The sequence below is a fragment of the Scyliorhinus canicula genome, chromosome 10 (assembly GCF_902713615.1).
Source record: "Scyliorhinus canicula chromosome 10, sScyCan1.1, whole genome shotgun sequence".
NCBI classification, from domain to species: Eukaryota; Metazoa; Chordata; class Chondrichthyes; order Carcharhiniformes; family Scyliorhinidae; genus Scyliorhinus; species Scyliorhinus canicula.
Window position 1 is genome coordinate 186558408 of NC_052155.1, and position 26029 is coordinate 186584436.

Genomic DNA, 26029 nt, shown 5'->3' on the forward strand with positions numbered 1-26029 from the left:
CAGAAAATACTGAGAAGGGAACTAACGTTTCAAAGAGTCATCCAGACTCGGAACGTGAGCTCCGTCCTCCCTCTCCACAGATGCTGCCAGACCTGCTGAGATTTTCCAGCGTTTTCTGTTTTTGGTTCAGATTCCAGCATCCGCAGTCATTTGTTTTCACCTCGGTTTAACAGCCTGTCCAACAGGCAGCCCTCCCTCAGTACTGCATCGTGAGGGTCAGTCTGGACTTTGTCCTCAACTCTCTGGAGTGGGACTTGAACCCACAACCTTCTGACTCAGCTCACTACGGAATATTGCTTTGCTGAAGCTGCACTTGTTTTATACGTAGACATGCATAAGGTTTAGCTGCATTAGCTGCCAGAGTCACACAATATTTGGACATGCACATAAAGCAAGGTACCAGAGCCCTGCCACTTGTACAAAGCGCAAGACACTACGTTCAAGGATAAGTAATTACAGAAAAGTCGAGAAGTTCGAGTACAAAAACTCATCACACCCAATTCAACAGCTTGCAGGTCAATTACCCCTTTATGCATTTGCCACAATCAAATTAAAAGAGTTTTTGTTGAAACAAATCCAGCAGCCTCCGGCAATATTTCTCAGCCAATTGAAAGATGCCAGCGGCTACGAAACTCTGAAAACACGGAAACACATTTGTTCCATCTTATCAAACAAATTCCCGCAGAAATGTACACCTTCTGAACCAGTCTGCTTCAAATATGCAGAAAGAAAGTTTTAACATGAAGTCATAACTGTACGATTAGATAATATAAACCAAATGGCCTAAAAACATTTCTAAATTGTGACAGGATTATATCATCAAATTAAACGCATACCTGGTGACCCAGGGGTCCAATTTCTCCTTTTTCACCCTTTTCACCACTGCTGCCCTGATAGAATGAATGAAGACACATTTCAGACATAAACTCCCAACTTAATTGGACAATATGGGTGCAAATATCCTCCCCATGTTATTTGCAGTGAAATCGTAGAATCGTTTATAATTTCACTCTGAGCTACACAACACAGTAAAAGCCAAAACATGGAAGGGACTAATTGTAGTGAAACCACCCAGTCCAGTTGAATCATCGCACGTGCACACGTACTTCACAATGTAGAGAAGAATCAGACATTGAATAAAGCAGAGCTATGATCCGATATGGCCCTGATGTGTTGGGAACCTGATTGGCTTGGAGTCTGATTAGCTGAGAGCCTAATTGGCTACAAACCTGATTGGCTATGAGTCCGATTGGCTACAACATTTTAAAACGCAAGCACGGTAGCACAGTAGTTAGCACTGTTGCTTCACAGCGCCAGGGTCCCGGGTCCGATTCCCAGCTTGGGTCACTGTCTGTGCGGAGTCTGCACGTTCTCCCCGTGTCTGCGTGGGTTTCCTCCGGGTGCTCCGGTTTCCTCCCACAAGTCCCGAAAGACGTGCTTGTTCGGTGAATTGGACATTCTGAATTCTCCCTCTGTGTACCCAAACAGACGCCGGAGTGTGGCGACTGGGGGGATTTCCACAGTAACTTCAGTGAAATGGAAGCCTACTTGTGATAATAAAGATTATTATATTATTTGAAACTACAAGCCTGATTCGCTGCAAGCTTGTTAAACCAAGAGCCTGATTAACAATGAGGCCCAACACAGCATGAGCTGGTTTTGCCACCGGCCAGATTCACCCCGGGCACAACCGGCTAAGAGGCCGTCCGTGCTCGGTGGGCACCACGGGGGTTGGATTGCTTCATTGCCCCAGTTTTCACATTTTGATTTAATGATTTTAAGTTTCCGTTCCCCTTTGGCGTTTTCGGGCTGTGCTCCAGTTGTCTTTTAGGAGCGCCCCTCTTAATTTATCCCTCAGTTCATTTCTGTTTTAGTTGATTGATCCCAAAATACATCAACTGGCTGTGAGCCCACCCCAGTTTACTGCCCAACGACTAATTCCGCACCCAATCAGTTCGAACAAGGAAGGAAACTTTAAAAAACCCTAAGTGAACATCAAGCTGATTTCATACGTGTGTCGTGGTGGAGCCTATTCCCTGACGGAGAAAGACACGACATAAACCCACCGGCAATCCCTGAATTGAAAGTCCACTTGGCCCTTGGGGGCCAGGTTGGCCCTGTAGGCCGGTTGGTCCAATGTCACCACGCAAACCTTCTGATCCCTGTTACAAAAAATAAACAGATATTCAACAGATACAGGTGAGCAATGTTAAACTACCATTATCGTGCATATCGTTACACTAACAAGCTCATGGTGCAGAGCACAAACAGAAATTTGGATACGGAATTCAGTCGCTTTTAAAATTTATCACCAGGTAACCAGGGGCATTGCAAAGTTTGGGCACTCTGGTATTGAGCTGTTGGGTGAGTCTGTGATAAGTGTTACATTTACCCGATAGACTCGCCCTGTGCTTTTGATGATGTGGCTCTCTTTTTAAAAAGGACAAATAGAAATAATTTCCTCAATTGATTTCATGGATCTACTTCTAAATATAGTAGATTTATAAAGTAATCTCTTACCCTTTGACCAAGTTTATTTATAAACATGATCACTTACCCTTTGACTTGGCAAATCTTTGAAGGGATCTCTTACCCTTTGACCTAATAGATTTGTAAATGGGTCTCTTACCCTTTGACCTTGTATATTTGTAATTGGATCTCTTACCTTTGACCTAGTAGATTTGTAAATGGATCTCTTACCCTTTGACCTAGTAGATTTGTAAATGGATCTCTTACCCTTTGACCTTGTATATTTGTAATTGGATCTCTTACCTTTGACCTAGTAGATTTGTAAATGTATCTCTTACCCTTTGACCTTGTATATTTGTAATTGGATCTCTTACCTTTGACCTAGTAGATTTGTAAATGGATATCTTACCCTTTGACCTAGTAGATTTGTAAATGGATCTCTTACCCTTTGACCTAATAGATTTGTAAATGGATCTCTTACCCTTTGACCTTGTATATTTGTAATTGGATCTCTTACCTTTGACCTAGTAGATTTGTAAATGGATCTCTTACCCTTTGACCTAGTAGATTTGTAAATGGATCTCTTACCCTTTGACCTAATAGATTTGTAAATGGATCTCTTACCCTTTGACCTAATAGATTTGTAAATGGATCTCTTACCCTTTGACCTAGTAGATTTGTAAATGGATCTCTTACCCTTTGACCTAGTAGATTTGTAAATGGATCTCTTACCCTTTGACCTAATAGATTTGTAAATGGATCTCTTACCCTTTGACCTAATAGATTTGTAAATGGATCTCTTACCCTTTGACCTAATAGATTTGTAAATGGATCTCTTACCCTTTGACCTAGTAGATTTGTAAATGGATGTCTTACCCTTTGACCTAGTAGATTTGTAAATGGATCTCTTATCCTTTGACCTAGTAGATTTGTAAATGGATCTCTTACCCTGTGACCTAATTGATTTGTAAATGTATCTCTTACCCTGTGACCTAGTTCCCCTTTCACTCCTCTTGGGCCTCTCAATCCAGGGCCACCCTGTAAAATACACATTCAAGTGATATATCAGCACATATATTCCATATATTTGTCCAAACAGACCGAAAATCTAAAACAACACAAAATGCTGCAAATACATCAAAATTATTTTTCCAATTAAGGTTGCCATAGTCCCAGATGACCATAGGCTGCTTTCCCCTTGGGGGGGGAGGTGACTGGAGGTGGTTTAACCCGAGGGTCACCACACCTCAGGCGAGGGGCAGGGTTGAGAAGGCGGGGCCGGTTCATGAATAACCTCAGCCGGGACGGGAATTGAACCCACGCTGCTGGCCTTGGTCATACATCGCAAACCAGCTGCCCAGCCAACTGAGCTTTTTAATGCCATCCCTCTTGAAGTGAGCCCCGGTGTTGTGTTTGCTGGTTTATGACCTGCAGTGTAATCCAATGTAGATTGGCCTGCTCTGCATATCTAGTATGTTACTAGCATGCACCACCCCGATCTCCAGCGGTAACAGCAGCTTGGCAACAGACGCCAACAACAAAACAACAACAACCCATAATGCCACTCTCAGCAGAACCTACATCTCAGGGGTTGGCCTCTTCAGCCATCAGCAAAAGTGAGCTTCAGGAAGACGCCACATCTGAAATCGTTTGTTTGCCACAAGTTCAAGATACTCCGTAGATAGAAGGATCCGGAACTATAAGGTGTAATGGGTAGAAGCAACAACCCAGTCGTGACTTGGCTTTGTAACACTGCCGGGTGATAGGAGGAGAGTTTATTTGGGTCCTCTACTTCACTTGAGTGAATTGTCAATCTTAGTTCCTGTCACCATGGGGATGTGCTGAATGGGGCTGAGCGTCTGACTCACAGAGGCAGAGTTCAATTGGATGGACAAATAAACATGAGAAGATTTGCTGAATGATCTATATTCACACCTTCACAAAGATGGTTGGGGCCTGAAGAGCAACAACACCCAAAGGCTCGTTTTCCACTCTTGCATTCATGGGCAGCACGGTAGCATGGTGGTTAGCATAAATGCTTCACAGCTCCAGGGTCCCAGGTTTGATTCCCGGTTTGGGTCACTGTCTGTGTGGAGTCTGCACGTCCTCCCCGTGTGTGCGTGGGTTTCCTCCGGGTGCTCCGGTTTCCTCCCACAGTCCAAAGATGTGCGGGTTAGGTGGATTGGCCATACTAAATTGCCCGTAGTGTCCTAATAGTAAGGTTAAGGGGGGGGAGTTGTTGGGTTACGGGTATAGGGTGGATATGTGGGTTTGAGTAGGGTGATCATTGTTCGGCACAACATCGAGGGCCGAAGGGCCTGTTCTGTGCTGTACTGTTCTATGTTCTATGTATGGGTCAATAACGTACACTGGACATGATGGATCTCCAACTATCTGCCCTTTTTTAATGGATTAAGAAGAACGTGCATTTCTACAGCACCTTTCACAATCTCTGAACATCTCAAATTGCTTCATAGCTAATGAAGTACTTTTGAATTGTAGGTACGGTACTGATGTAGGAAACAGAGCCGCCAATTTGTGCACAGCAAGCTCCCACAAACAGCAATGTGACAAATAACCAGATAATCCGTTTCACTGATGGGCATTGACCAGGGCACTGCTCTTCTTGAAAATAGTGCCATGGAATTATTTACACCCACCCGAGATGGCAGACGTGGCCTTGCTTTAACATTCCACCTGAGGACTGGCATCACTAACAGTGCAGCCCTCCCTCAGCATTCCACCGGGAGTACCAGCCTGGATTTTGCGTTCCAATCTCTAGAGTTGGATTTGAATCCACAGGTGTTCTGAATCAGAGGCGAGAGGGCCACCCAACTGAGGCAGGGCTGTCAACAGGCTGGAAGCTCCTACAGCGCCGAGGTCCCAGGTTCGATCCCGGCTCCGGGTCACTGTCTGTGTGGGGTTTGCACATTCTCCCTGTGTTTGCGTGGGTCTCACCCCCACAAACCAAAGATGTGCAGGGTAGGTGGATTGGCCACGTTAAATTGCCCCTTAATTGGCAAAAAATAATTGGGTACTCTAAATTTATTTTAAAAAGCAGACTGGAAGCTAAACATGTTACATACCTGACACAAATACATGACACGCAAACCCGCTGCTGTGATAATTAAAGGGAGAGACCACTCCTTAGATAATTAATGGTGCGCAATCTGTTCACCAGTTCTCAGAAAGAGTATAAAGAGACACCTATTGACACTGGCAGCGGGTCGGAGAGTTAGACTGAAATGTTTGTTTCACTTGGTAAGTAAAACTGAATAAAGATTGACATCCCTGGTCTCCTCCTTCACCAAGAGGCTGTTAGTCAAACATTCTTCGTAAATTCAATATCCCAAATATCCTGGCTGGATTGCATAAGAGGACACATTCCTTGAATTTTGATGTGATGCAGCAGAACAAAACATAATAAAAGTGAATATTTAAAAGATATTAACAGTGATGTGAAGACACTGAGATCCAACTCAAAGATCCAGATGTCAAGCAGAAATAGCTAAGGTTTTGCTCACACTATCCCTGGTGTTATTTCAAGTATTTGGATAGGATTACTGTCTGACAATTGGTCTATAGGTGAGTAGCCTTTTCGACATTCCTATGTACTCATGTCATAACTGTCTATCTTCCTGGACTGTGTCGGACACATGAAACTCAACCCTGTTCACCAACAAACCGTAGCTTCCAGCTTCATAAAAGATTTACTTGCAATGGAATGTTTGAAAGACCATAACAGGGCAGTAATTATGATCAGAAAGAAGGATATTACCGAGAACTTACAGTGCAGATACAGCCCAACTGCTCCATAGTGGTGTTTATGTTCCACATGAGCCTCCTCCAAACATCACTTCATCCAACCAGGTTGGTAGATCCCTCAATCTCTTTCTTATCCTGTACGTAAGCTTCTCTTAAATGTGCCCAATCTGTTCACCTCAACCACTCCCTGTGGGAGCGGCTTCCATATTCTCACTACTCTCTGGGTAAAGAGGTTTTTCCTGAATTCCCTGGATTTTTTACTGACTGTCCCACATTTATGCTCCCTTATTTTGAATTCCGCACAAACGGTAACTTCTTCATAGAATCGTAGAATCTACAACATGGAGACAGAGCCTTCGGTCCAAACTGCTCCATGCCACCCATAAAAGCCCATCTGAGCTAACCCAACTTTGCCTATAGAATTATAGAGTTCTTCTCTACCTCTAACCTGTCAAGCACTTTGATCATCTCAAACACCTCCATCAGGGGACATCTCTCAGCTGTTTCTGTTCAATCCTTGACGCAGACCTTCCTGCGATTTTGATGATGGGATGGGACCCCGGTGTGTGTGCTGAGATCAGGCCAGGCCTGGAAGGAGCAGGGTCAGCAAAAGGGCATCAGTGGGAACACCCATGACACCTCCGTGAACCTGGTAAACCAGCTCCCATAGTGTAGAATCATTCCTCCTCACTGTGGATCACTCGGCCCCAGACTCTTTGGAGACTCCCATCCCCCTCACTCATTTGTTCTCTCTCAGTACGCCCTATGTGGAGATCTGGGACACCAGTCATTTGTTTCCATCCGGATACCTGCATGTCTCATCTCACTCGATACAAGTGCCTGCAGTTGTGTGCCGTGGTCGTAGCGACTCCCGGTGTTGTGATGAGCACCGATGTCGAACCTCCCCTTTAACTGTCTCTCCTCCAATGAGAACAACCAAAGCCTCTCCAGTCTAATCACATTAACTGAAGTCCCTCACTCTTTTCTAATTCTGGTAAATCACCTCTCCGCCCTCTCCAAGGTCCCAATGTCCTTCCCAAATTATGATGCCCAGGATTGGAAGCACGACTCCAGCTGGGCCTTGGCAATGGTGTACAAAGATATGACATGACCTCCATGCTTCTTTAGCCTATTTCTCTATTTGAAAGCCCGGGATCCCATTGACCTTATGAACTACATTCAGAAGAAGCTACATAAACATAATGTGACAGCTGTGACGAAGAATCAGCCTCATTTTTACAAATGGGGTCTGCCAAATAAGATTGGCTCTTTACTTCAAAACTAAAGTGTTTTTATCCAGTCATAGTTCCCCCCCCTCCCCCAAATCAAGTATTGTGTCTTACAGGAGGTCCTAGAGGTCCAGGTGGTCCCTTGCTGTCTTGAGAACAAGTACAGGCGTGTGGAAGAGCTGGGCAATTACTTTCATCTCTCTGTAATGAAAAACATTGCGATTAATCACATGAACGATGACACGCAGCTGGAGAGCCTCTGCTCTGTCCAGCCTGTTCCCCATCACAGCCGTACCCTGCGCTGGATTATACCCGAGGGTGGGCTCCCTGCACCCCTGCGTAAATTTCAGGGGTGAGCCCGACTCCGATTGGTCAACTTGCCCTGCTTTACCCAGGGTCTTGTACCATTCCACACGTGTCCCACGCCCATATTGAAATATTTCATCACCATTTATCCTTTCGATACATCATGATCTCTGGTGTCCATAGTTTTATTCAAGCACTGGAACTTTGCATTGGAATGAAATGAAATGAAAATGAAAATCGCTTATTGTCACAAGTAGGCTTCAAATGAAGTTACTGTGAAAAGCCCCTAGTCGCCACATTCCGGCGCCTGTTCGGGGAGGCTGGTGCGAGAATTGAACCGTGCTGCTGGCCTGCCTGGGTCTGCTTTCAAAGCCAGCGATTTAGCCCAGTGTGCTAAACCAGCCCCGTTGTCAGTTATCCAATAACTTCTATTTCTCACAAGACTATTTGTATAACGTTTGTGTTCCATAAAAACTGTATTTAGGGCTGGTTTAGCTCAGTGGGCTAGACAGCTGGTTTGGTGATGCAGAACAAGGCCAGCAGGGCAGGTTCAATTCCCGTACCGGCTGGGAATTCTGAGTTTCATGAGTGCGTGCAATTGGGCTGGGGGGTGCCCTGGGTGCGTTTGGACTGGGGGGGGGGGGGGGGGGGGGGGGGTCGCTTTGAAGGCCTCTCGCTACACTGGGGAATTCTGGTGAACCGAGCTCCCCGGTGTACAAATCGGAGCCGTGTGCAGCCTCGACCGTGCGTGCCCCACTGAGGCCCCGTGACTAAATGTGCTCGCTATGGGACTTTGTTCCCAATGAGCTGAATCGAGCGCAAAGTTTCAACTTGTGGGGAAGTGCAAAACAGAAAGAGATAAATAAAGATTGTCGCTAATAAATCCAGTCGGGAATTCAGGAGAATTGTCTCCACCCAGAGAATGGTGAGAATGTGGAACTCGCTCCCACAGGAAGTGGTTAAGGTGAATAGTATCGACTTATTTAAGAGGAAACTAGATCAACTCAAGAAGATAGAAGGATATGCTGATAGGGTGAGATGAGGGGGGTTGGGGGTAGGCTGATGTGGAGTATGGACCAGTATGAACCAGTTGGGCCGAATGGTCTGTTTCCGTACAGTAAATTCTCTGTAACCTGATTTGCGGTGTGGAAAGTGAGCAATGTAGGACAAATCTGGCCACAGCTTTGATTCAGAGCGACTTTCCCCGTTCGGATTCAGCTGTCCCAGGGCCAGGGAGAGGAAAGATGAGCTATGAGTTCTCGCGACTGATCGCTGCCCAGCCACTTTCACTGCAAACATTCTGAATATAAACAGGAGTGAGTTTGTTAGGGGGGCGCTCACTCCCCTCCCCCTCCCATTGCAAAGCAAGCTGCTATTATTCTCTGCCTAGATTCAAACATGAACAATGAAGAAACACTGGAGAGCCCCCATTGTCCATGGTACCAGACAAACACACAACACAGAGGGAAGTCATTCATCCCAACACATTGGTGCTGGCCCTTGAACCCCCTGTTATTTCCCCCGCAGCCCTACAATTAATTTCCTTTTCATGTATTTGTCCAATTCTCTTTGAAAGTTCCCGTTGAACCTGCTCGCACCCCCCCTTTCAGGCAGCACATTCCAGGCCACAACAACTCGCCGGGTGAAAATAATTCCCCTCTGGTCCGCTTGCCAATTATCGAACTGGGGTAGTCACCACTGTTGTATATATCACATATGAGATGGAATACGTTAAGGCTCCTGTACTACAGGTACGGGGGTAGATCCCTGCCTGCTGGCTCCGCCCAATAGGCGGAGTATAAATGTGTGTGCTCACCTAGCTGCAGCCATTTCAGCAGCAGCTGCAGGAGGCAACACATCTCTGCTTAATACGATTACACTCTACTCTCGTCTCGTCGTAATTGATAGTGCATCACGAACCAGCAAGGGTTACTAACTTCTAGACATGAGGAATAAGCTGGAACTAAAACAGCCTAGGTATGATAAATCATCGCAGAGCTTTATTGGAAGCAATAGGCAGGATAATAGCTGCTTTTAAAATCAGATGTTTAACAGTTGGAATGCACTGTAAATTATTTTCTCAAGCATGCAAAGATGAGATTTATTTTCTCAATGAGCAGACCCTGTATTTCTTTCTCTCCCGTAAGTGTTTGTGATATATTCAGGTGGAGTTATTGGGAATAAAGCTGTGCTCTGACCATAGGGGTCCTGATCGCCAGGAGTCTTGTACATATATTTATACAGGACTGATGAATCTGCCACTCTTTTTGCCCTACATCGATTGTTGACCCAGCTTTCTTTTAATGTTGCATTTTATGGAAGGCATCTAGTCCATGGTAAATTCATTTGACACTTGAATGTCGGCCATGCTGAACTCGTTGCTTTGACCCTGAAATCCAGCACTTGGGTCACCATTGACCCCCAACCTGCAGAAATTCACAAGTATCCAAATATCATAAACTTAACTTTAAACCCACTGCACTTGTGTAATCTTATGCTCGAGCCAGTCACAGAATCTGGCCCTGCAGGAAGAGGCCACAGGGGAAATGGTGGCATAATGATTATGTCACTGAACCTGTAGACCAGGGTGCCAGCTCTTCCATAAGAACTAGGAGCAGGGGTGGACAATCCAGCCCCTCGAACCCACTCCGCCATTCAATACAATCATGTCCGATCTCCCCTCGGACTCAACTCCACGTTCCTGCCCGTTCCCCATGACCCGCCAACCCATTACAAATCTGTCCAATCTGTTGCCCTGGGGACACGGGTTCAATTCCCAGCACGGCAGCTGGTGGAATTTAAATTCAATTCATGAATAAATATCTGGAATTGTGATCTCGGCTCAGTAACGGTGACCATGACAACCGCCATCGATTGTTGTAAAAACCCTCTCTGGTTCACGAAGGAAATCTGCCATCCTTACCCGGTCTGGCCTCCATGTGACTCCAGACCTCACGGCGAGGTGGCTGACTTTTAACTGCCCTCCGAAAATGGCACTCGTTTCCAGGGCAATTAATTTTTAATAATCTTTATTAGTGTCACAGGGAGGCTTACATTAACACTGCAATGAAGTTACTGTGAAAATCCCCTAGTCACCACATTCCGCCGCCTGTTCGGGTACACAGAGGGAGAATTCAGAATGTCCAATTCACCTGACAGCACGGCTTTCGGGACTTGTGGGAGGAAACCGGAGCACCCGGAGGAAACCCACGCAGACACGGGGAGAACGTGCAGACAGTGATCCAAGCCGGGAATCGAACCTGGGACCCCGGTGCTGTGAAGCAACACTGCTAACCAGTGTGCTACCGTGCAGCCCACGGATGGGCAACAGGCCATGGCCTTGCCTGAGATGCCCGTATTCTGTGAAAGATTTAACAAACAATCTGGCCCACAGTGCCTGCACTGGTTCTTTGACAGTGCAATCCAATTTGTCCCCCGCCCCTGCTCTTTCCCCCCTCCCCTGCTCTCTCCCCCCTTCCCCTGCTCTCTCCCCCCTTCCCCTGCTCTCTCCCCCCTTCCCCTGCTCTCCCCCCCCCTCCCCTGATCTTCCTCCCCCTCCCCTGATATTTCCCCCCACCAGTCCCACAAATCAGGGTTCGACCTGTGTTGCTCAGAAACAGCTCACGGCTGGCTGCACCAATGGGATGACAGCTGCTGACAGTGGGTCACTGGGTAAAATGACAGGCGGCCCTCCACATTGGATCCCAGGCAGCTTTATCCAGATTGAACAATCCCAGTGCTCTCCTGCCCCTCTCATCTTTGCCCCTCCATAAACGTGAGCTAATCCAATAATAAATACTCTCTTTTGAATAAATACTCGCTTTGACAAAGAGTCATCGGGCTCGCAACGTTGGCTCTTTCCTCTCCCTACAGATGCTGCCAGACTTGCTGAGATTTTCCAGCATTTTCCCTTTCGGTTCAGATTCCAGCATCCGCAGTAATTTGCTTTTAATAAATACTCCCTGGTGCTTCAATAGTTTGGGATTGAATTTCCAAATGCAGGTGGTTGGCCCTGTCCCATTCCGCCGGCTGAGGTGGCCATTTGACTTGGACGCTGCTTGGGAAAGGAGGGGTGAACAGGAATTCACAGCTGCAGCCAGCTTGGACCACACACTCGCAAGAGAAATCCTTGTGGAGTTTGTAAATCCAGCATTATTTAGCTTCTGAAATAGCGGACAGTCAGTTTTATGTAATTCAACAAATGGAAATCTTCACCATTCTACAAGTTACCCGAGCAGGTCATAGGCTAGGAATCCTGCGGCAAGTAACCCCCCCCCCCCCCCCCCCCCCCCCACACCCCCACAAAGCCTGTCCACCATCTACAAGGCACAAGGCAGGAGTGTGATGGAATACTCTCCACTTGCCTGGATGAGTTCAGCTCCAACAACACTCAAGAAGCTCAACACCATCCAGGACAAAGCTTGATTGCTCCTCCTTCCACAAACATTCAAACCCTCCACCACCACCGACGCACAGTAGCAGCCGTGTGTACCGTCTACAAGATGCACTGCAGGAACTCTCCAGGTTCCTTAGACAGCACCTTCCAAACCCACGGCCACCACCATCTAGAAGGACAAGAGCAGCAGATACCTGGGAACCCCACCACCTGGAGGTTCCCCTCCAAGTCACTCACCACCCCGACTTGGAAATATATCGGCCGTTCCTTCACTGTTGCTGGGGCAACATCCTGGAACTCCCTCTCTAACAGCACAGTGGGTGTACCTACATCTCAAGGACTGCAGTGGTTCAAGAAGGCAGCTCACCACCACCTTCTGAAGGGGCAATTAGGGATGGGCAATAAATGCTGGCCTAACCAGTGACGCCCACATCCGGTAAATTAACTTTTTTTTAAAGTTGTAACTCTCGAATATAGAAGAGGCAATGTTAAATGAACAGGAAACCACAGTTATACTGTGTGTAGTACTGGGCTTCACACCATAGGCAACATATTGAGCTATCGGGAGGGTACACCACATATCTGCATTCTGATGAAATGTCACAGAATCATAGAAAAGTTACAGGAAAGAAGGAGTCCATTTGGCCCATCTTATCCATGCCAGTCTGAGGACACCCAAGTCCCTTTCTAATCCCACCTACCTGCACTCTGTAGCTTACAGCACTTAAGGTGCAGATCCAGGTACCTTTCAAAAGAGTTTAGGGTCTCTGCCTCCACCACCAACTCGGGCAGTGAATTCCAGACTCCCACTGGCCTCTGTGTAAAAAAGTTCTTCCTCATGTCCCCTCTACACCTTCTGCCACTTATCTTGAATCTATGTCAGGAGTTAGTCCTATCTTTCAGGATTGATTCTTCTCATTTGCCCACCACAGACGTAAGACGAACTGGCCTATAATTGTTTGGCATTTCCTTTGATCCCTTTTTAAACAATGGAACCAGGTTTGCATTTCTCCAGTTCTCCAGTACCTCCCCTGTGTCTAGTGAGGATTTGAAAATCATCCTCAGAGCATCTGCTATCTCCTCCCTGACCTCCTTCAGTAGCCTCGGAAACAATCCATCTGGATCTGGTGACTTATCAACTTTCAAGGATTTAAATCCTTCGAGTGTTTCCTCTCTCTCTTTATGATTAGCCCATCCAGTACCTCAGTATTCCTCCTGGACTACTGTATCTGCAACATTTCTGTCATTCTTTCATGGAAAGCAAGGCCATCCCTAATTTCCCTTGAATTGAGTGGCTTGTTCAGTCATTAAGATTCAACCTCATCGCTGTGTGTCTGGAGTCACATGTAAGTCAGACCGGACAAGGACGGCCAATTGCCTTCCCTAAAGGACATTAATGAACCAGGTGGGTTTTTAACAGAAATCAATGATAGTTTCATGGTCGGCATTACTGAGTCATCGACCGGAAACATTACAGAAGTAATTTACCCCAATGCTGGAAATCCTACACAAAACCCTGAAATGCGCGAAAGACTCTGGGTTTGACACTATCTGTGACGAGGGATTAAGAGTTAATGGATCAGGTGGGTGACCTTTCACCAGTTAGTGATGTAACAGGTTTAAGCGAGTACAGAGACAGGGGAAGCAGACAAGAGGAACAAAGAACAAAAGGGAAGGTGTCAGGAGAAGGCCGAAGAGATTAAATAACAAAAAGGGTTGATGGTGTAAGGCAAACGGAGATGGTAATGGGACAAGTGAAGTAGCTACAGATGGTTCCATAGGTCTAGATGCCTCTTCTTGTTTTGGGCTTGGCCTGAATGGAGGGAAGTTGGGTTCGGAAAGATTGAAAAGCGGAATGGACTCAATTTTCCAGCAATTAATTTTAATGAATGGACAAATTTGACAGAGTCTGTTACAGATGTGTGGCTCCCCCACTATCTGAAGCACTCCGGCCAAATGATCATCAAACAGCAATGAATGTTGTACAAGATCATTTCTGCTCATTAGCCAGATTGGTATTTTAAAAAATATATTTTCTGCAAGCTCTCATTGATTACAACGGAACAGTCTGAATCAGTTGCAGAATTGGCAATTCCTGGGTAAACTGTCAATGTGGGCAGCATAATTGAAGAGCCCTCCCACCCGGCTTACTCACTCTTCCAACTTCTTCCATCGGGCAGGAGATACAGACGTCTGAGAACACGCACGAACAGACTCAAACACAGCTTCTTCCCCGCTGTTACCAGACTCCGAAATGACCCTCTTATTGACTGACCCCATTAACACTACACCCTGTCTGCTTCATCCGATGCCGGTGCTTATGTAGTTACATTGCATACCTTGTGTTGCCCTATTATGTATTTTCTTTTATTCCCTTTTCTTCCCATGTACTGAATGATCTGTTGAGCTGCTCGCAGAAAAATACTTTTCACTGTACCTCGGTACACGTGACAATAAACAAATCCAATCCAATCCAATGAACTGTCATCCATGCTCAGAATTATCTCCATATCTCGAAGATTATAAATATATATCCAAACATACAAATTAGGAACTCAAGCCTGTTCTGTTATTCATTAAGGTCATGACTTATCCGCTTTCTTCACATTCCAGCCTATCCCCGATAAACTTCCACCCCCAGACTTATCAAGAATCTATCTCCCTCTGCCTTACAAATACTTGAATTTATTTTGTACTCACCAGAGCTGGAAGTTCACAACACTTGTCCCTGTTTGCATGGGAAGTGGAACAGGAAATATCAAATCCTTGCAGCTGGAACTAGAATTGAAACAAAATACGGAAGGGTAAATCTTTGTGAAAGATCAAGCACGTTTAATAAGACTTTCTCAAATGGTCAGGCTCCCAAATGTACTGTGTTATCCCACTTTAAACGATCCCACTTTAAACGTGTTCATGAAACATCCCGTCACTCCATGCTGTCAAAAATAGCCACATGTGCTGTGGGTTGGTGTAGGTGTTCCCGGCATTTGACAGACTAATCCTCTCGACCCACTCTCCCCCCCTCCCCCCCACCCCACCCCCCACACCCCCTCCCCGTGCCGAGGGGGTTTACTGTTGAGGTCCAGACCTTCGAAATGTGAAGGCGTGACCCAGTTTTCATGCACTGAAGCAAATAGGCCCAGCTCTTTCCGTCAGTCCTGCCAGTGAGCTCTTCAATGTCCCCCTCTGACGCCAGGGGAATCATTTAACACAGACACAAAATGAAGATCTATAGTTCTTCACACAAGGCTTGATTGAAACCCCAAGGACAAGGAATTACTCCTACAGGAAATGAGATCACGTCAATTTCTGGTATTAAAGAATTTTAAGAGAAAAGCTCGTACAAAGCATCATCCTTGGTAAATGTTCAGATTGTAGTATTTTGACACAACCTTTCACTCACCCTTCCTTCAACCCCTGGCTGTCAAGTTGTGGCTTGACTCCAGAAATGGTCATAGCTTCAAACAGATGACCCAGAGCTAACTCAACAGATTCCACTTTACTTTCAGTAAACAGTGAATTAATAGAACAATTTTGCTCGAAAATCATATTGGGTTTGATGGTCTCGCAGCCTATCAACATTTTAATGCCAACGATCGCATTGACTATTGTGACAAAATGGGCCTGAGAAGCTGGGCCAGATCGGGAATTCTACAATCTAAATTAAACAGCGGCCAACAGCTTGAACCGCCGGGCCTGATGGGAATTCGGACCAGCCCAATAAATACAGAGACTGATCAGAGACGAACGAGGGCTGGTCTGAACTTGTCCTGGAATCAGGACCAGAGGTGAATGACCTTGGCTAAATAAGGTCAGTGTTTTGTGTATTGGCCGGTAGCGGGTGACTCGCGGGCACCTCAGGTCAAGTATCGGTCAGACTCAACGGCGCCTCAACACCGTATAAGGAAAGGGCTACGTGCGCTCCTTCACACCTGAGAATAGACCCCCAGGGGGCTCCTGGCGTCTCCATATATGGAAGCAGCAATCCCATTGGGTGTTTCTCCCCCACTCCCCGCCTTCCAGTAACCTTCAGTCACCTGGGTGGCCCTAACCTCTGGAATCTCCTCAGGAAAACTCTCAACCCGTCTCCTTCTTTGAGATGCTCCTTCCATCCCCACTCTTTCACCAGGGTTTCGGAAGTCTTATTATCTCATCGTGTGGCTCGACCTCAAAAATGATTATTGATAATGCTCTATGTGAAACAGTTTTATAATGTGAACGGCGCTTTATCAATGCAAGTTGTTGTTGCTTTGCAGAGAGCTGCTAAAGGCCCTGGGGGCAATGACAGACAAGCTATCATTCTCTTTTTGCACCTGTGTGCACTAAAACAGTCACTTATTCCCTCATCGCAACTTCAAACAAAATAGGCCTTAAATATTCTCTTCAATGCTAAACTAATGCACCAAACCTTAATTAAAATAAATTATTTCTGCCCCAGCTGCTCCAGCAAAGGAAGTAACTCTTTAGACAGCATCAAAAGCACAGGCTGGAAAATCTCTCTCTTCAAATGTGTCTTTCAGTCTGAACCACAAAGAATTCAAACAAGAAATAGTGCCCAGATCTCAAAATGATTTCAATGTGACGTGAGGAATTTGCAATAATGGCGACTTACACATTTAAAAGATTGTTGACAAAGGCAGAGTTTACTGCTTAAATCTGGTACCGACTGGACATTTCTTTCAATAATCCTTGGTTTCAAAGTCTGCCTGGGTTTTAATTACAGTCGAGGTCACAAACTAAAGATGACGGTTAAAGTTAACAAGTGTTACACCTGCTTTATATATTACCACAGTTTCAACACAGATAGCTCCCGGTAACTTCTTACTTTCCAGGAATAAGTCGCCTAGCTCTTCTCAGTGTGTGGTTAGACACTGGAATTCACCAACTGAAAATGTGGTGGAGACAGATATAAAAACTCAATGAGATAATTGACGGCAAGGTGGCACAGTGGTTAGCACTGCTGCCTCACAGAGCCAGGGACCCGGGTTCAATTCTGGCCTTGGGTGCGGAGTCTGCACGTTCTCCCCGTGTCTGCGTGGCTTTCCTCCAGGTGCTCCGGTTTCCTCCCGTGGTCAAAAGATGTGCGGGTTAGTTGCATTGGCCATGATCAATGCGCAGGGTTACAGGGGGTGGGCCTAGGTAGGGTGCTCTTTCAGAGTGTCGGTGCAGACTTGATGGGCTGAATGGCCTCCTTTTGTACTGTAACCATTGAATTATTCTATCATCTACCATTAGGATAACTGGGATGTGACAGTGTGCCATGCTTATCAATCAAGCAAATTATCTGTCCCCTCTGTGGTGTTCTTTGTGTTGCGACATTCAGGATGGTTGGCGTAGTGTCCACAAAGACCACAAATAGCTTTTAACTTGAACAAAGCTATAAATTTATGAACACTACTTAATTGGATTCAACACTGGTTCTGGTTAGGGGCTGGTTTAGCACACCAGGCTAAATCGCTGGCTTTTAAAGCAGACCAAGCAGGCCAGCAGCACAGTTTGATTCCCGTACCAGCCTCCCGGGATAGGCGCCGGAATGTGGCGACTAGGGGCTTTTCACAGTAACTTCATTGAAGCCTACTCGTGACAATAAGCGATTTTCATTTTCAACACTTACTCGATACAACTTACAACTATATAATAGTTGATAATTAACATATAATCTACACTCATCTATTCCTATTATTAACTATGATCTGCTCTCACTCACACTATCCTTCCTTCAGTCTGTACTCTAGCTATCTCCTTCACTTCTCTCCCACCCCCCAGGCTTAGAATCAATGTCACATATACTTGTAACACTATCTCCCTCTAGTGGTTGATCTAGGCATTTCATTAACCCTTGCAGTTCTTTCATTTACGATAATGTCACACCCTCAACCTGCCCCTTTCCAATTTACCAATAGGTGTGAAGGTCATCACACTGATAAACTGATTGCACCACTTGTCCCGCATCCCGGATTGCCTTCACGCACCCCCCTCATCTCCACTTTTACTCCTCCCCACCCCCACCCCCCCCCCCCCCCCCTCCACCCCCACCCCGGCCCCTCCATCTCTACTCTTACAGGTTTAGATCGTGCTGAAGTTTCCTTTACATTTTCCACCACGGGTTGGACACCCTGATATTACGGGCTACAAATCATAAAGTTTGCCGACATCATCCTCGTTTCGGGACACTAACAATGACGGCATATTTCTCAGCAAATGCAGTAATTCCGAAGTGTTTTGAACTTCAGCCGACACCTGCTGGGTCTCAATCCCACCCCTCAGAATCAGAAGATTGTGGGTTCAAGCTCCATCCCAGGGATCTGAGCCCAAAAGATAAGACTGACACTCCGATGCAGTTCTGATGGAGTGCTGCACTGTCAGATATGTTAAACTGAGGCCCTCTGGCGGTGGATGTTAAAGGTGTTAAATATTTTGGCAGCTGGACAGGGGAGTTTCCCCTCATGTACTAGCCAATGTTTACGGGATCTTGCTGTGTGCAACTCGGCTGTGGCGTTTCCTCCATTACAGCAGGGTCATTTCAAATGTACTTGATTGGCTGCAAAGCTTTGGGACAGCCTGTGGCCCTGGAAGGCGCTATATGAATGCAAGTTATTTCTTTCTTCACAGCTTCGCAGAACAGAAGATACTCTCGCTAATAATGGAGAGAGAACATTCATTTATTTTATTCTGCTGCTTATTGAATCAAATTCTGACGGAAAAGCTAAGCTGGGTGATTTTTAATTCCTGGCTCAGTCAAATAGCTTCTTTCCTGCAGCCTGGGTTTGACCTGACTGACCCCAAGCATGGTTTAGAACATAGAACATAGAACAGTACAGCACAGAACAGGCCCTTCGGCCCTCGATGTTGTGCCGAGCAATGATCACCCTACTCAAACCCACGTATCCACCCTCTACCCGTAACCCAACAACCCCCCCCTTAACCTTACTTTTTAGGACACTACGGGCAATTTAGCATGGCCAATCCACCTAACCCGCACATCTTTGGACTGTGGGAGGAAACCGGAGCACCCGGAGGAAACCCACGCACACACAGGGAGGACGTGCAGACTCCGCACAGACAGTGACCCAGTTTCTTTCAATAAAGTTTCTTTCTAACTTTATTGTTTAGTGGTGTCCAGCAGGACAGAGTCTATCACCCTGACACCCAGTGCTCCGCCAAGCTCAGATCAATGGAATCATCAGGTCCAGAGTATGTGATAACCACCACTGAACTGTCCAAACTAACTTGCGTTGCCTAAAGCACAATGGCTCAAATGCTCAATTAGAATCCAAAGTCAAATTTTCAGTCTTCCGAATTTAGCCCCTCCAGGCTTGAATTTAATTCGATAACAGCAGTTAAAAACACCATGGGCTGGATTCTCCGTTTTTGGGACTATGTCCCTCACGCCGTCAGGAAAACTGTGGTCTTTTACGTCAGGAAAACTGATGTCAAAATGCCACAGATTGACAGCCATGCAGGGGGCGAGCAGGGAGCTGTTGTGGAGCTCGCAGCTCCAGCTGCTGATACGGCCCCCCCCGCACTTCCGGGTCAGAGGCCGCGTCAGCGCATGCCGGCGGAATCCAGCGGCCGCGCCGTGCTCAATGGCGGACCCAGCCCGCGGACCTGGACCGCCGAAATAGTGACACCGATCGGCCGCTCGACCAACCTGGACCGCCCGCACAGTAAAGGCCCAGTCCCGTATGAGGCCCCCCCCTGCCCTCCGATCGTCCCGTCCCTGACTATGGAGGCCGCGGACTGAATCCGCAGTTGCCTCGCAAGCATCATTAACGGCAGGACCACATTAGAAATACGCCGTTGGGATTTCGGCCGGTCAGGGGCAGGGGGGAGTCGCCACTTTTCGGGTGGCCGAGAATTGCGGAATCAGCACCGGTCCCGATTTCATGCGTGAATCTGGATTCTGCACCCTGACGCCAAAATCGCTTTTGGAATCGGGATGCGAAGAATCCAGCCCCTTATATTCCACCACCCCACACCTCTGCCATGTGACAGTGGTCAGTGTATCTTTCCTTCCTCCCAGATACCTGCACTCATCCAATTCAGACCCCTTGCCCACACCTGATTTTCATCCCCCCACCTCCCACCATTGGCAACCAAACCTCCAGCTGCCCAGCTCTGGAGGTCCCTCAATAAACCGCTACGTCTGTCTCTCCGCCTTTAAGATACCCCTCAAAATCTACCCATCCATCCAAGTTTATGGCCACTTGTCGTAATAACTCCTACTGTGACTCAGTATCAAATTTCATTTTGTAATGCGCCCACTAAACACCTTGGGATATTCTGTTACATTGAAAGCGTTATATGGAAGCAAGTTGTTATTTCATACATTCTATATAAGCAATGATAAATGGGCGGCAAGATTGGACAGTGGTTAGCACTGCTGCCTCACAGCAGCAGAGTCCGGGGTTCAATTCCGGCCTCGGGTGACTGTCTGTGCGGAGTTTGCACGTTCTCCACTCCCCGTGTCTACGTGGGTTTCCTCCGGGTTCCTCCCACAGTCCAAAGATATGCAGGTTAGGTGGGGTTACAGAAATAGGGCGGGGGGATCTTTCAGAGGGCGGGTGCAGACCCGATGGGCCGAATGGCCTCCTTCTGCACTATAGGGATTCCAGGGACCTACGGGTTTACGCTGTGAGTGATGAATAAAGAACCACGTTACTCACAGGTACAGAATTATCCCTTGGGCCCCTCGATCGCACCATTCGACCCAACACTTCAACCCCGTTGGTGGTAATGTTTCCCGCCGCACTGATGGTCTTCTCGCCTACTTGTTTGCAGTCAATGATCAGTTTTGCGTGGGTTTTAGTGATGACCACATGCACCTGTTGGAAAAGAATAAGGAGAAACATTACACAGGATACACGGATACACGGAACAGATACGGGACTCCTGGAGCAGGAGGAGACTGACCCCGCCCTCGCCCCAGCTCAATTGGATCATGGTCGACCTAATTCTGCAAATCCACTTGATCCCTTGTCCCCATGTCCCTTAATACCTTTGGTTCACAAACTCTATCAACCTCAGGTTTAAAATTAACAATTGATCGTGCATCAGTTGCTGTTTGCAACCTTCTACCAGGCTGTGTAGAAACGTTTCCCAATTTCACTCCTGAAAGGTCCGAATCTAAGTTTCAGACTAAACCCAAGTCCAAGATCCACCCCCACCCCCCCTCCCCCAACAGGCGGGAATAGTTTCTCTCTTTCCAAATCGCCTCCTCGCCTCCCAAATTCCCGGGACTGCAACTGCAGTCTGTGTAATAAAATGAGAAAATGCTGCATAAACTCAGCAGGGCGGGCAGCAACTGTGGAGGGAGAAACAGAGTGGACGGCCAGAATTTCACGCCTATTTCCCCCCCCCACCCACCCAGTTGCGGGCTTCCCCGTGGCAAGGGGGTGCAAACAACGGGAAATCCCGTTAACCGCACTGGGACCAGACGAGCCCACCGCTAGCCAGTAGCGGATCCCCAGGGGCGGGTGGGTGGGGTGGGGGCTTCACAATGTTTCAAGCCCGTATCACCCTTCCTCTCAGTCTACCTTGTGTAGCATCTGCAGAAAATGTAACCAACCTGGCATTCAGAATGATACTGAGTCACACAGGATATACCCCACACGTCACATTTAGCACGGCATTCTCCTCCAAGTATTGCATGTCTGCTCTCGCGATACCTATTTATTGCACGTCGCTATGACTCAAATTAAATAAAATTGTTCTTCAATTTGGGAAGTGGAACAGAACAGCAAATGGCAGCGAAGTAACCGAGGAGAATGTCTGAACTGGGCAAGGTCCAAATTTATTTGCCAGCACACAAACGATGTAAAAACAGTAGCCTTTGATCGAATAGTGAGGCAGACACAGAATTCAGAAGAGTGAAATGAAAATCGCTTATTGTCACAAGTAGGCTTTAAATTAAGTCTTTAAAGAAAGCCCAAAGTCAATGAAAAGTCATGGCATTTTGAGCAGAATTCCGACCTTGTGTTTTCCGACACCCACTTCCCCCTCTCCGTGACCATTTGCTTTGCTTTGCATGTCCTGAATCCAGTACAGACTGGTGAGCCCCAAATACAGTTTCCATAATAATCTTCTATTGTCACAAGTATGAAGTTTCTGTGAAAAGCCCCTAGTCGCCACATTCTGGCACCTGTTCGGGGAGGCTGGTACGGGAATTGAACCCGCGCTGCTGGCCTGCCTTGGTCTGCTTTAAAAGCCAGCGATTTAGCCCAGTGTGCTAAAAAGGACGGTTAATTTATTAATTTTTTTTTAGCTGACCTTGTGAAAGCTTCCAAAGAAAATCTTCTTGACGCCCAGATCCTCAAACGTGACAGTTTGAAATTCATTCTTGTAGTCATAGTTAAAATAAGTGAGGGTTTTCCCACCATCTAAACACAGCGGGGAAAAAAAGGTTAACATTGATAAAATAGAGGTTTTGAGTAGAAAAGCAGAGAAACTAGGCAGAACCCTGATAAAGTTATGCTCAGGCCGCAAATAGGATATTCCACCCAGTTCTGGCCACCGCACAGTAGGAAGGATGGTCTGGATTTTCACCCCGTCAGATTAACTTGGGCGCTCTTTAAAAATGGAGGACGGATCGGGATTCTGGGGTCCCTGAACTCAACCCCGGGTTGTGTGATTATTGGGGGGCATCTTTGAAGGGTGCAGGCCGGTTCCTGTCAGAAGCTGACACCTGGCACTCCTGAATTGGCCATCTGCAGTGCAGGGCTAGGCATGACCAATTGGTTCACAATTTTCATGGAATCAGACCAGGTTTTTAAAGAGTTGTGGTTCACGGCCCCTGAGAGGATTCATGAATCCTAGTGCGGATGAGGGTAGCTTTTCAAAGGTAAATTCAAAAGTTTCCCTTCATTATGTACGCTTGGCTGAATCCAGACAGCTACTGGAGCACTGGAACACCTGCTGCCCAGAGGAAACATTGTTTGATTGACGGCTCCGACTCTCTTATCTCTGTCATAAATTTCACAATGTTTGTTTACATGAGTTAAGTGGTTTCAAGGATTTGTGGTTTTTGAAACTTTGAAGGATGACTGACACTTTTATTAGCTTGCACTTTGGACTATTTTTCAAACATAGGCGAATGTTCTCAATGCTTTTGTTGCAAGTTTTGTTTGAGCACATTCCACTTTACACTATTGGGAGTCATTGGTTCGACAGAGTATGCAGTGGGCCAATGGGCATGGAAGCCCCATAGTTTTGCATAAAGGGCATGAGTGTCCGTGGGGTGTGCAGAAGGGCCCCCCCCCCCCCCCACTTCCCCCGACAGCAATGAAGGTCCTGTCTTTGGGGGAACTTCCTCCCAAGGCAGACAGGCCAAGCTGGGAATTTTCCCAACTCCCCCGACCTGCTTTGAGGATGAAAATCCAGGACAATATGAGGGTCCTTAAGAGGGTTCACAAAAGATTTATTCAAATCGTTCCAGGGACGGGGGGGGGGGGGAGGGGGAGATTTTACCTATAAGGAGGTCGAGGGGAAATTTGGTAGAGGTGTATGAGCTTACGACAGGTTTAGGTCAGGTGGACAAACAAAAGCTGTTCCTAGTGGCTGATGGTAGAAGGACTAATGGGACACAGGTTTACGGTTTGGGCCAAATGATATAGGGGGATGTGGGGAAGAATGTTTTTTACAGTGAGTAATAATGACTTGGAACTCAGCATCAATGAGGATGAACGAAGCAGAGGCAATCAATGATTTCAAAAGGAAACTGGAAAGGTATTTGAAGGCAACAAACTTGCAGAAATATGGGGATGGGGGGGGGGAAGTGGGACTGACTGGATTTCTCTGGAGTGCCAGCATGCTGGAGATGGGTTGAATGGCCTTCTTCTGTGTAGTAATAAGTCTATGACTCTAAAATATTGAAGTATTTGTTCAGATCGCGATGCCTCACAGAAAACCTTCACAGTCAAACAAGGTTTAAGACAAATGTGATTAGAATTTAGTGAACATTTGCCCAATTGGCAACTAAACATTTAAAATTGTTTAACCAGTGTGATGCAGCCAGACCAGTAACCCTTTACGTTGCATTGCTGTGGAATTTAAGGTGTCAGCCACTGAACTCTCATCTCTGAGTCAGAAACTTATGATTTCACAATCCAGACTGACGCTCCAGTGCAGTACTGAGGGGGCGCGGCACTGCCGGAGGTGCCGTTGTTTCAGTTGAAGCTTTAAATCATTCTTCTGTAACGGATGTAAAGGCACTCTTTCAAAGAAGAACATGGAATTTCTCCCTGGTGCCCCTGGGCCACGCAAGTAATATCATTAAAACAGACTGCTGGTTATTTATCACATTGCTGCTTATGGAAGTGTCACGGCCATGTTTCCTAAATTGCAACAGTTACTACGGGATTAAAGCACTATGGGACATTCAGAAGCTGTGAAAGGCGCTATAGACCAGCAAATTCTTTCTCTAAACAGGATGAATTTGGTCGGAGCAGCGTACACTTGATCTCTAGTTCACCCTCCTGAACGATCTCGGAGGGTGAAGGTTTGAGACCAACTTCAATCTGATATTGTTCCACACGACACAGAAGTGACTGGACGTAAAACTCTTACTGTCCAAGATGACTCCGACCAGAGGTTCGTTCTGCTTGTTAAGAATCTCCCAGAGTGCGAAGGGTTCCTGTGGAGTATCAGGCAACAGGCGGAACAGGAAGGTGATAGTGTAATCAGAAGGCAGTCCCTCAGGGTGGACATTCCTGACAAACATACAGTGCAGTTAATAGAACTCAATAACCTGTGTCACTTTAATGTCATCCCTAGAGTAACAGAACATGAACATAGAGTCGAAACTTGTTGAGCTCCCACCACAGGTTCCACCCCAGCTACCCGAGGAACTAGCCTTTGCATCCCTCAGAAATGTGGTCCCCCCACATATTCACCACACAACCCTTGTTTGTGAAAACTTATATTTTGATATAAGTTTAAGGGACAAGTGATGTCTTGTCTCTGATGGCCTACCTGGTCCATGCAGGTGTTAATACTCCACATGAGCCTCCGTACCACCACTAAATCATCAGCGTGTCCTTCTGTTCCTTCCTCCCTCATGTACTTAGCCAACTTCTTCTTAAATGCAAATATGTTACTCACCCCAACCAGCGCCTATGGGAGCAAATTCCACATCCTCACCATTCTCCCGGTAAAGAGAGTTCTCCTAAATTCTCCACCAGATTTATGAGTCACTACCTTATATTTAGAAACATACCTCCTAGTGTTGGTCTCCTCTACACGTGGAATCACCTTCGCTACATCTATCCCCTTGAACTCCTTCGTAATTTAAAAAAAAATCGCTATCAGGTCATCCCTCAGCCTTCTCTTTTCAAGAGAAAAGAGCTCCAGGTCGTTTACTGAACTGTCTGCAAATTTACCTCCAAGATATCAAACCACATGACTATAAATCCAACTAGGCAAAATGCACATTCCTGGCTTCCATGACTTCTCAATGTTCAATCGATGACCCAGCATCATTTCCTATTCCAAGCTCTCCACTTTCCTCCATCAATCAATAGGTTTTAAAAGCCAATCAGTCGATTGTTGCATCTCGATTTAGCACAGCTCCTTAAAACACCGCTGGCCTCCTCTGCTGTTACTGTTGTCTGTTCACAGGAACAGGGGGAATGGTGGAATGACATTTAGTCCCTCAAGCATGTTCAGGCACTCGTGGAAGAGTCTGTTCCAACCTCCTACCATCCTTTTTTAATGTAGAAGTGTTTCCTAATTCGCTCCCGAGAGGTGTTGGTCCTAATGTTTAGATTATTCCCCTCATCCTAGAGTCACTAACCAGGTAGGAATAGTTTCGCTCCGTCTGCCCTAACTGATTCCCTTAATAATTTCCAAACTTTGCTCAAGTCTCCGT

The 26029-nt window shown here is 46.5% G+C and overlaps 1 protein-coding gene across 1 annotated transcript in view; it reads right to left on the minus strand.

Annotated features, from left to right (window-relative positions):
* The window catches only part of col14a1a (collagen, type XIV, alpha 1a), a 227908-nt gene that overhangs the window by 40544 nt on the left and 161335 nt on the right, over window positions 1-26029 (minus strand). Inside the window, exons 32-39 of the mRNA XM_038810331.1 lie at window positions 24730-24872; window positions 22435-22544; window positions 20832-20990; window positions 14866-14943; window positions 7578-7664; window positions 3454-3507; window positions 2067-2162; window positions 837-890 (exon numbers count right to left, since the gene is read on the minus strand). Coding sequence (XP_038666259.1) covers window positions 837-890; window positions 2067-2162; window positions 3454-3507; window positions 7578-7664; window positions 14866-14943; window positions 20832-20990; window positions 22435-22544; window positions 24730-24872 — 781 coding nt within the window. The remainder of the gene's footprint in view (window positions 1-836; window positions 891-2066; window positions 2163-3453; window positions 3508-7577; window positions 7665-14865; window positions 14944-20831; window positions 20991-22434; window positions 22545-24729; window positions 24873-26029) is intronic.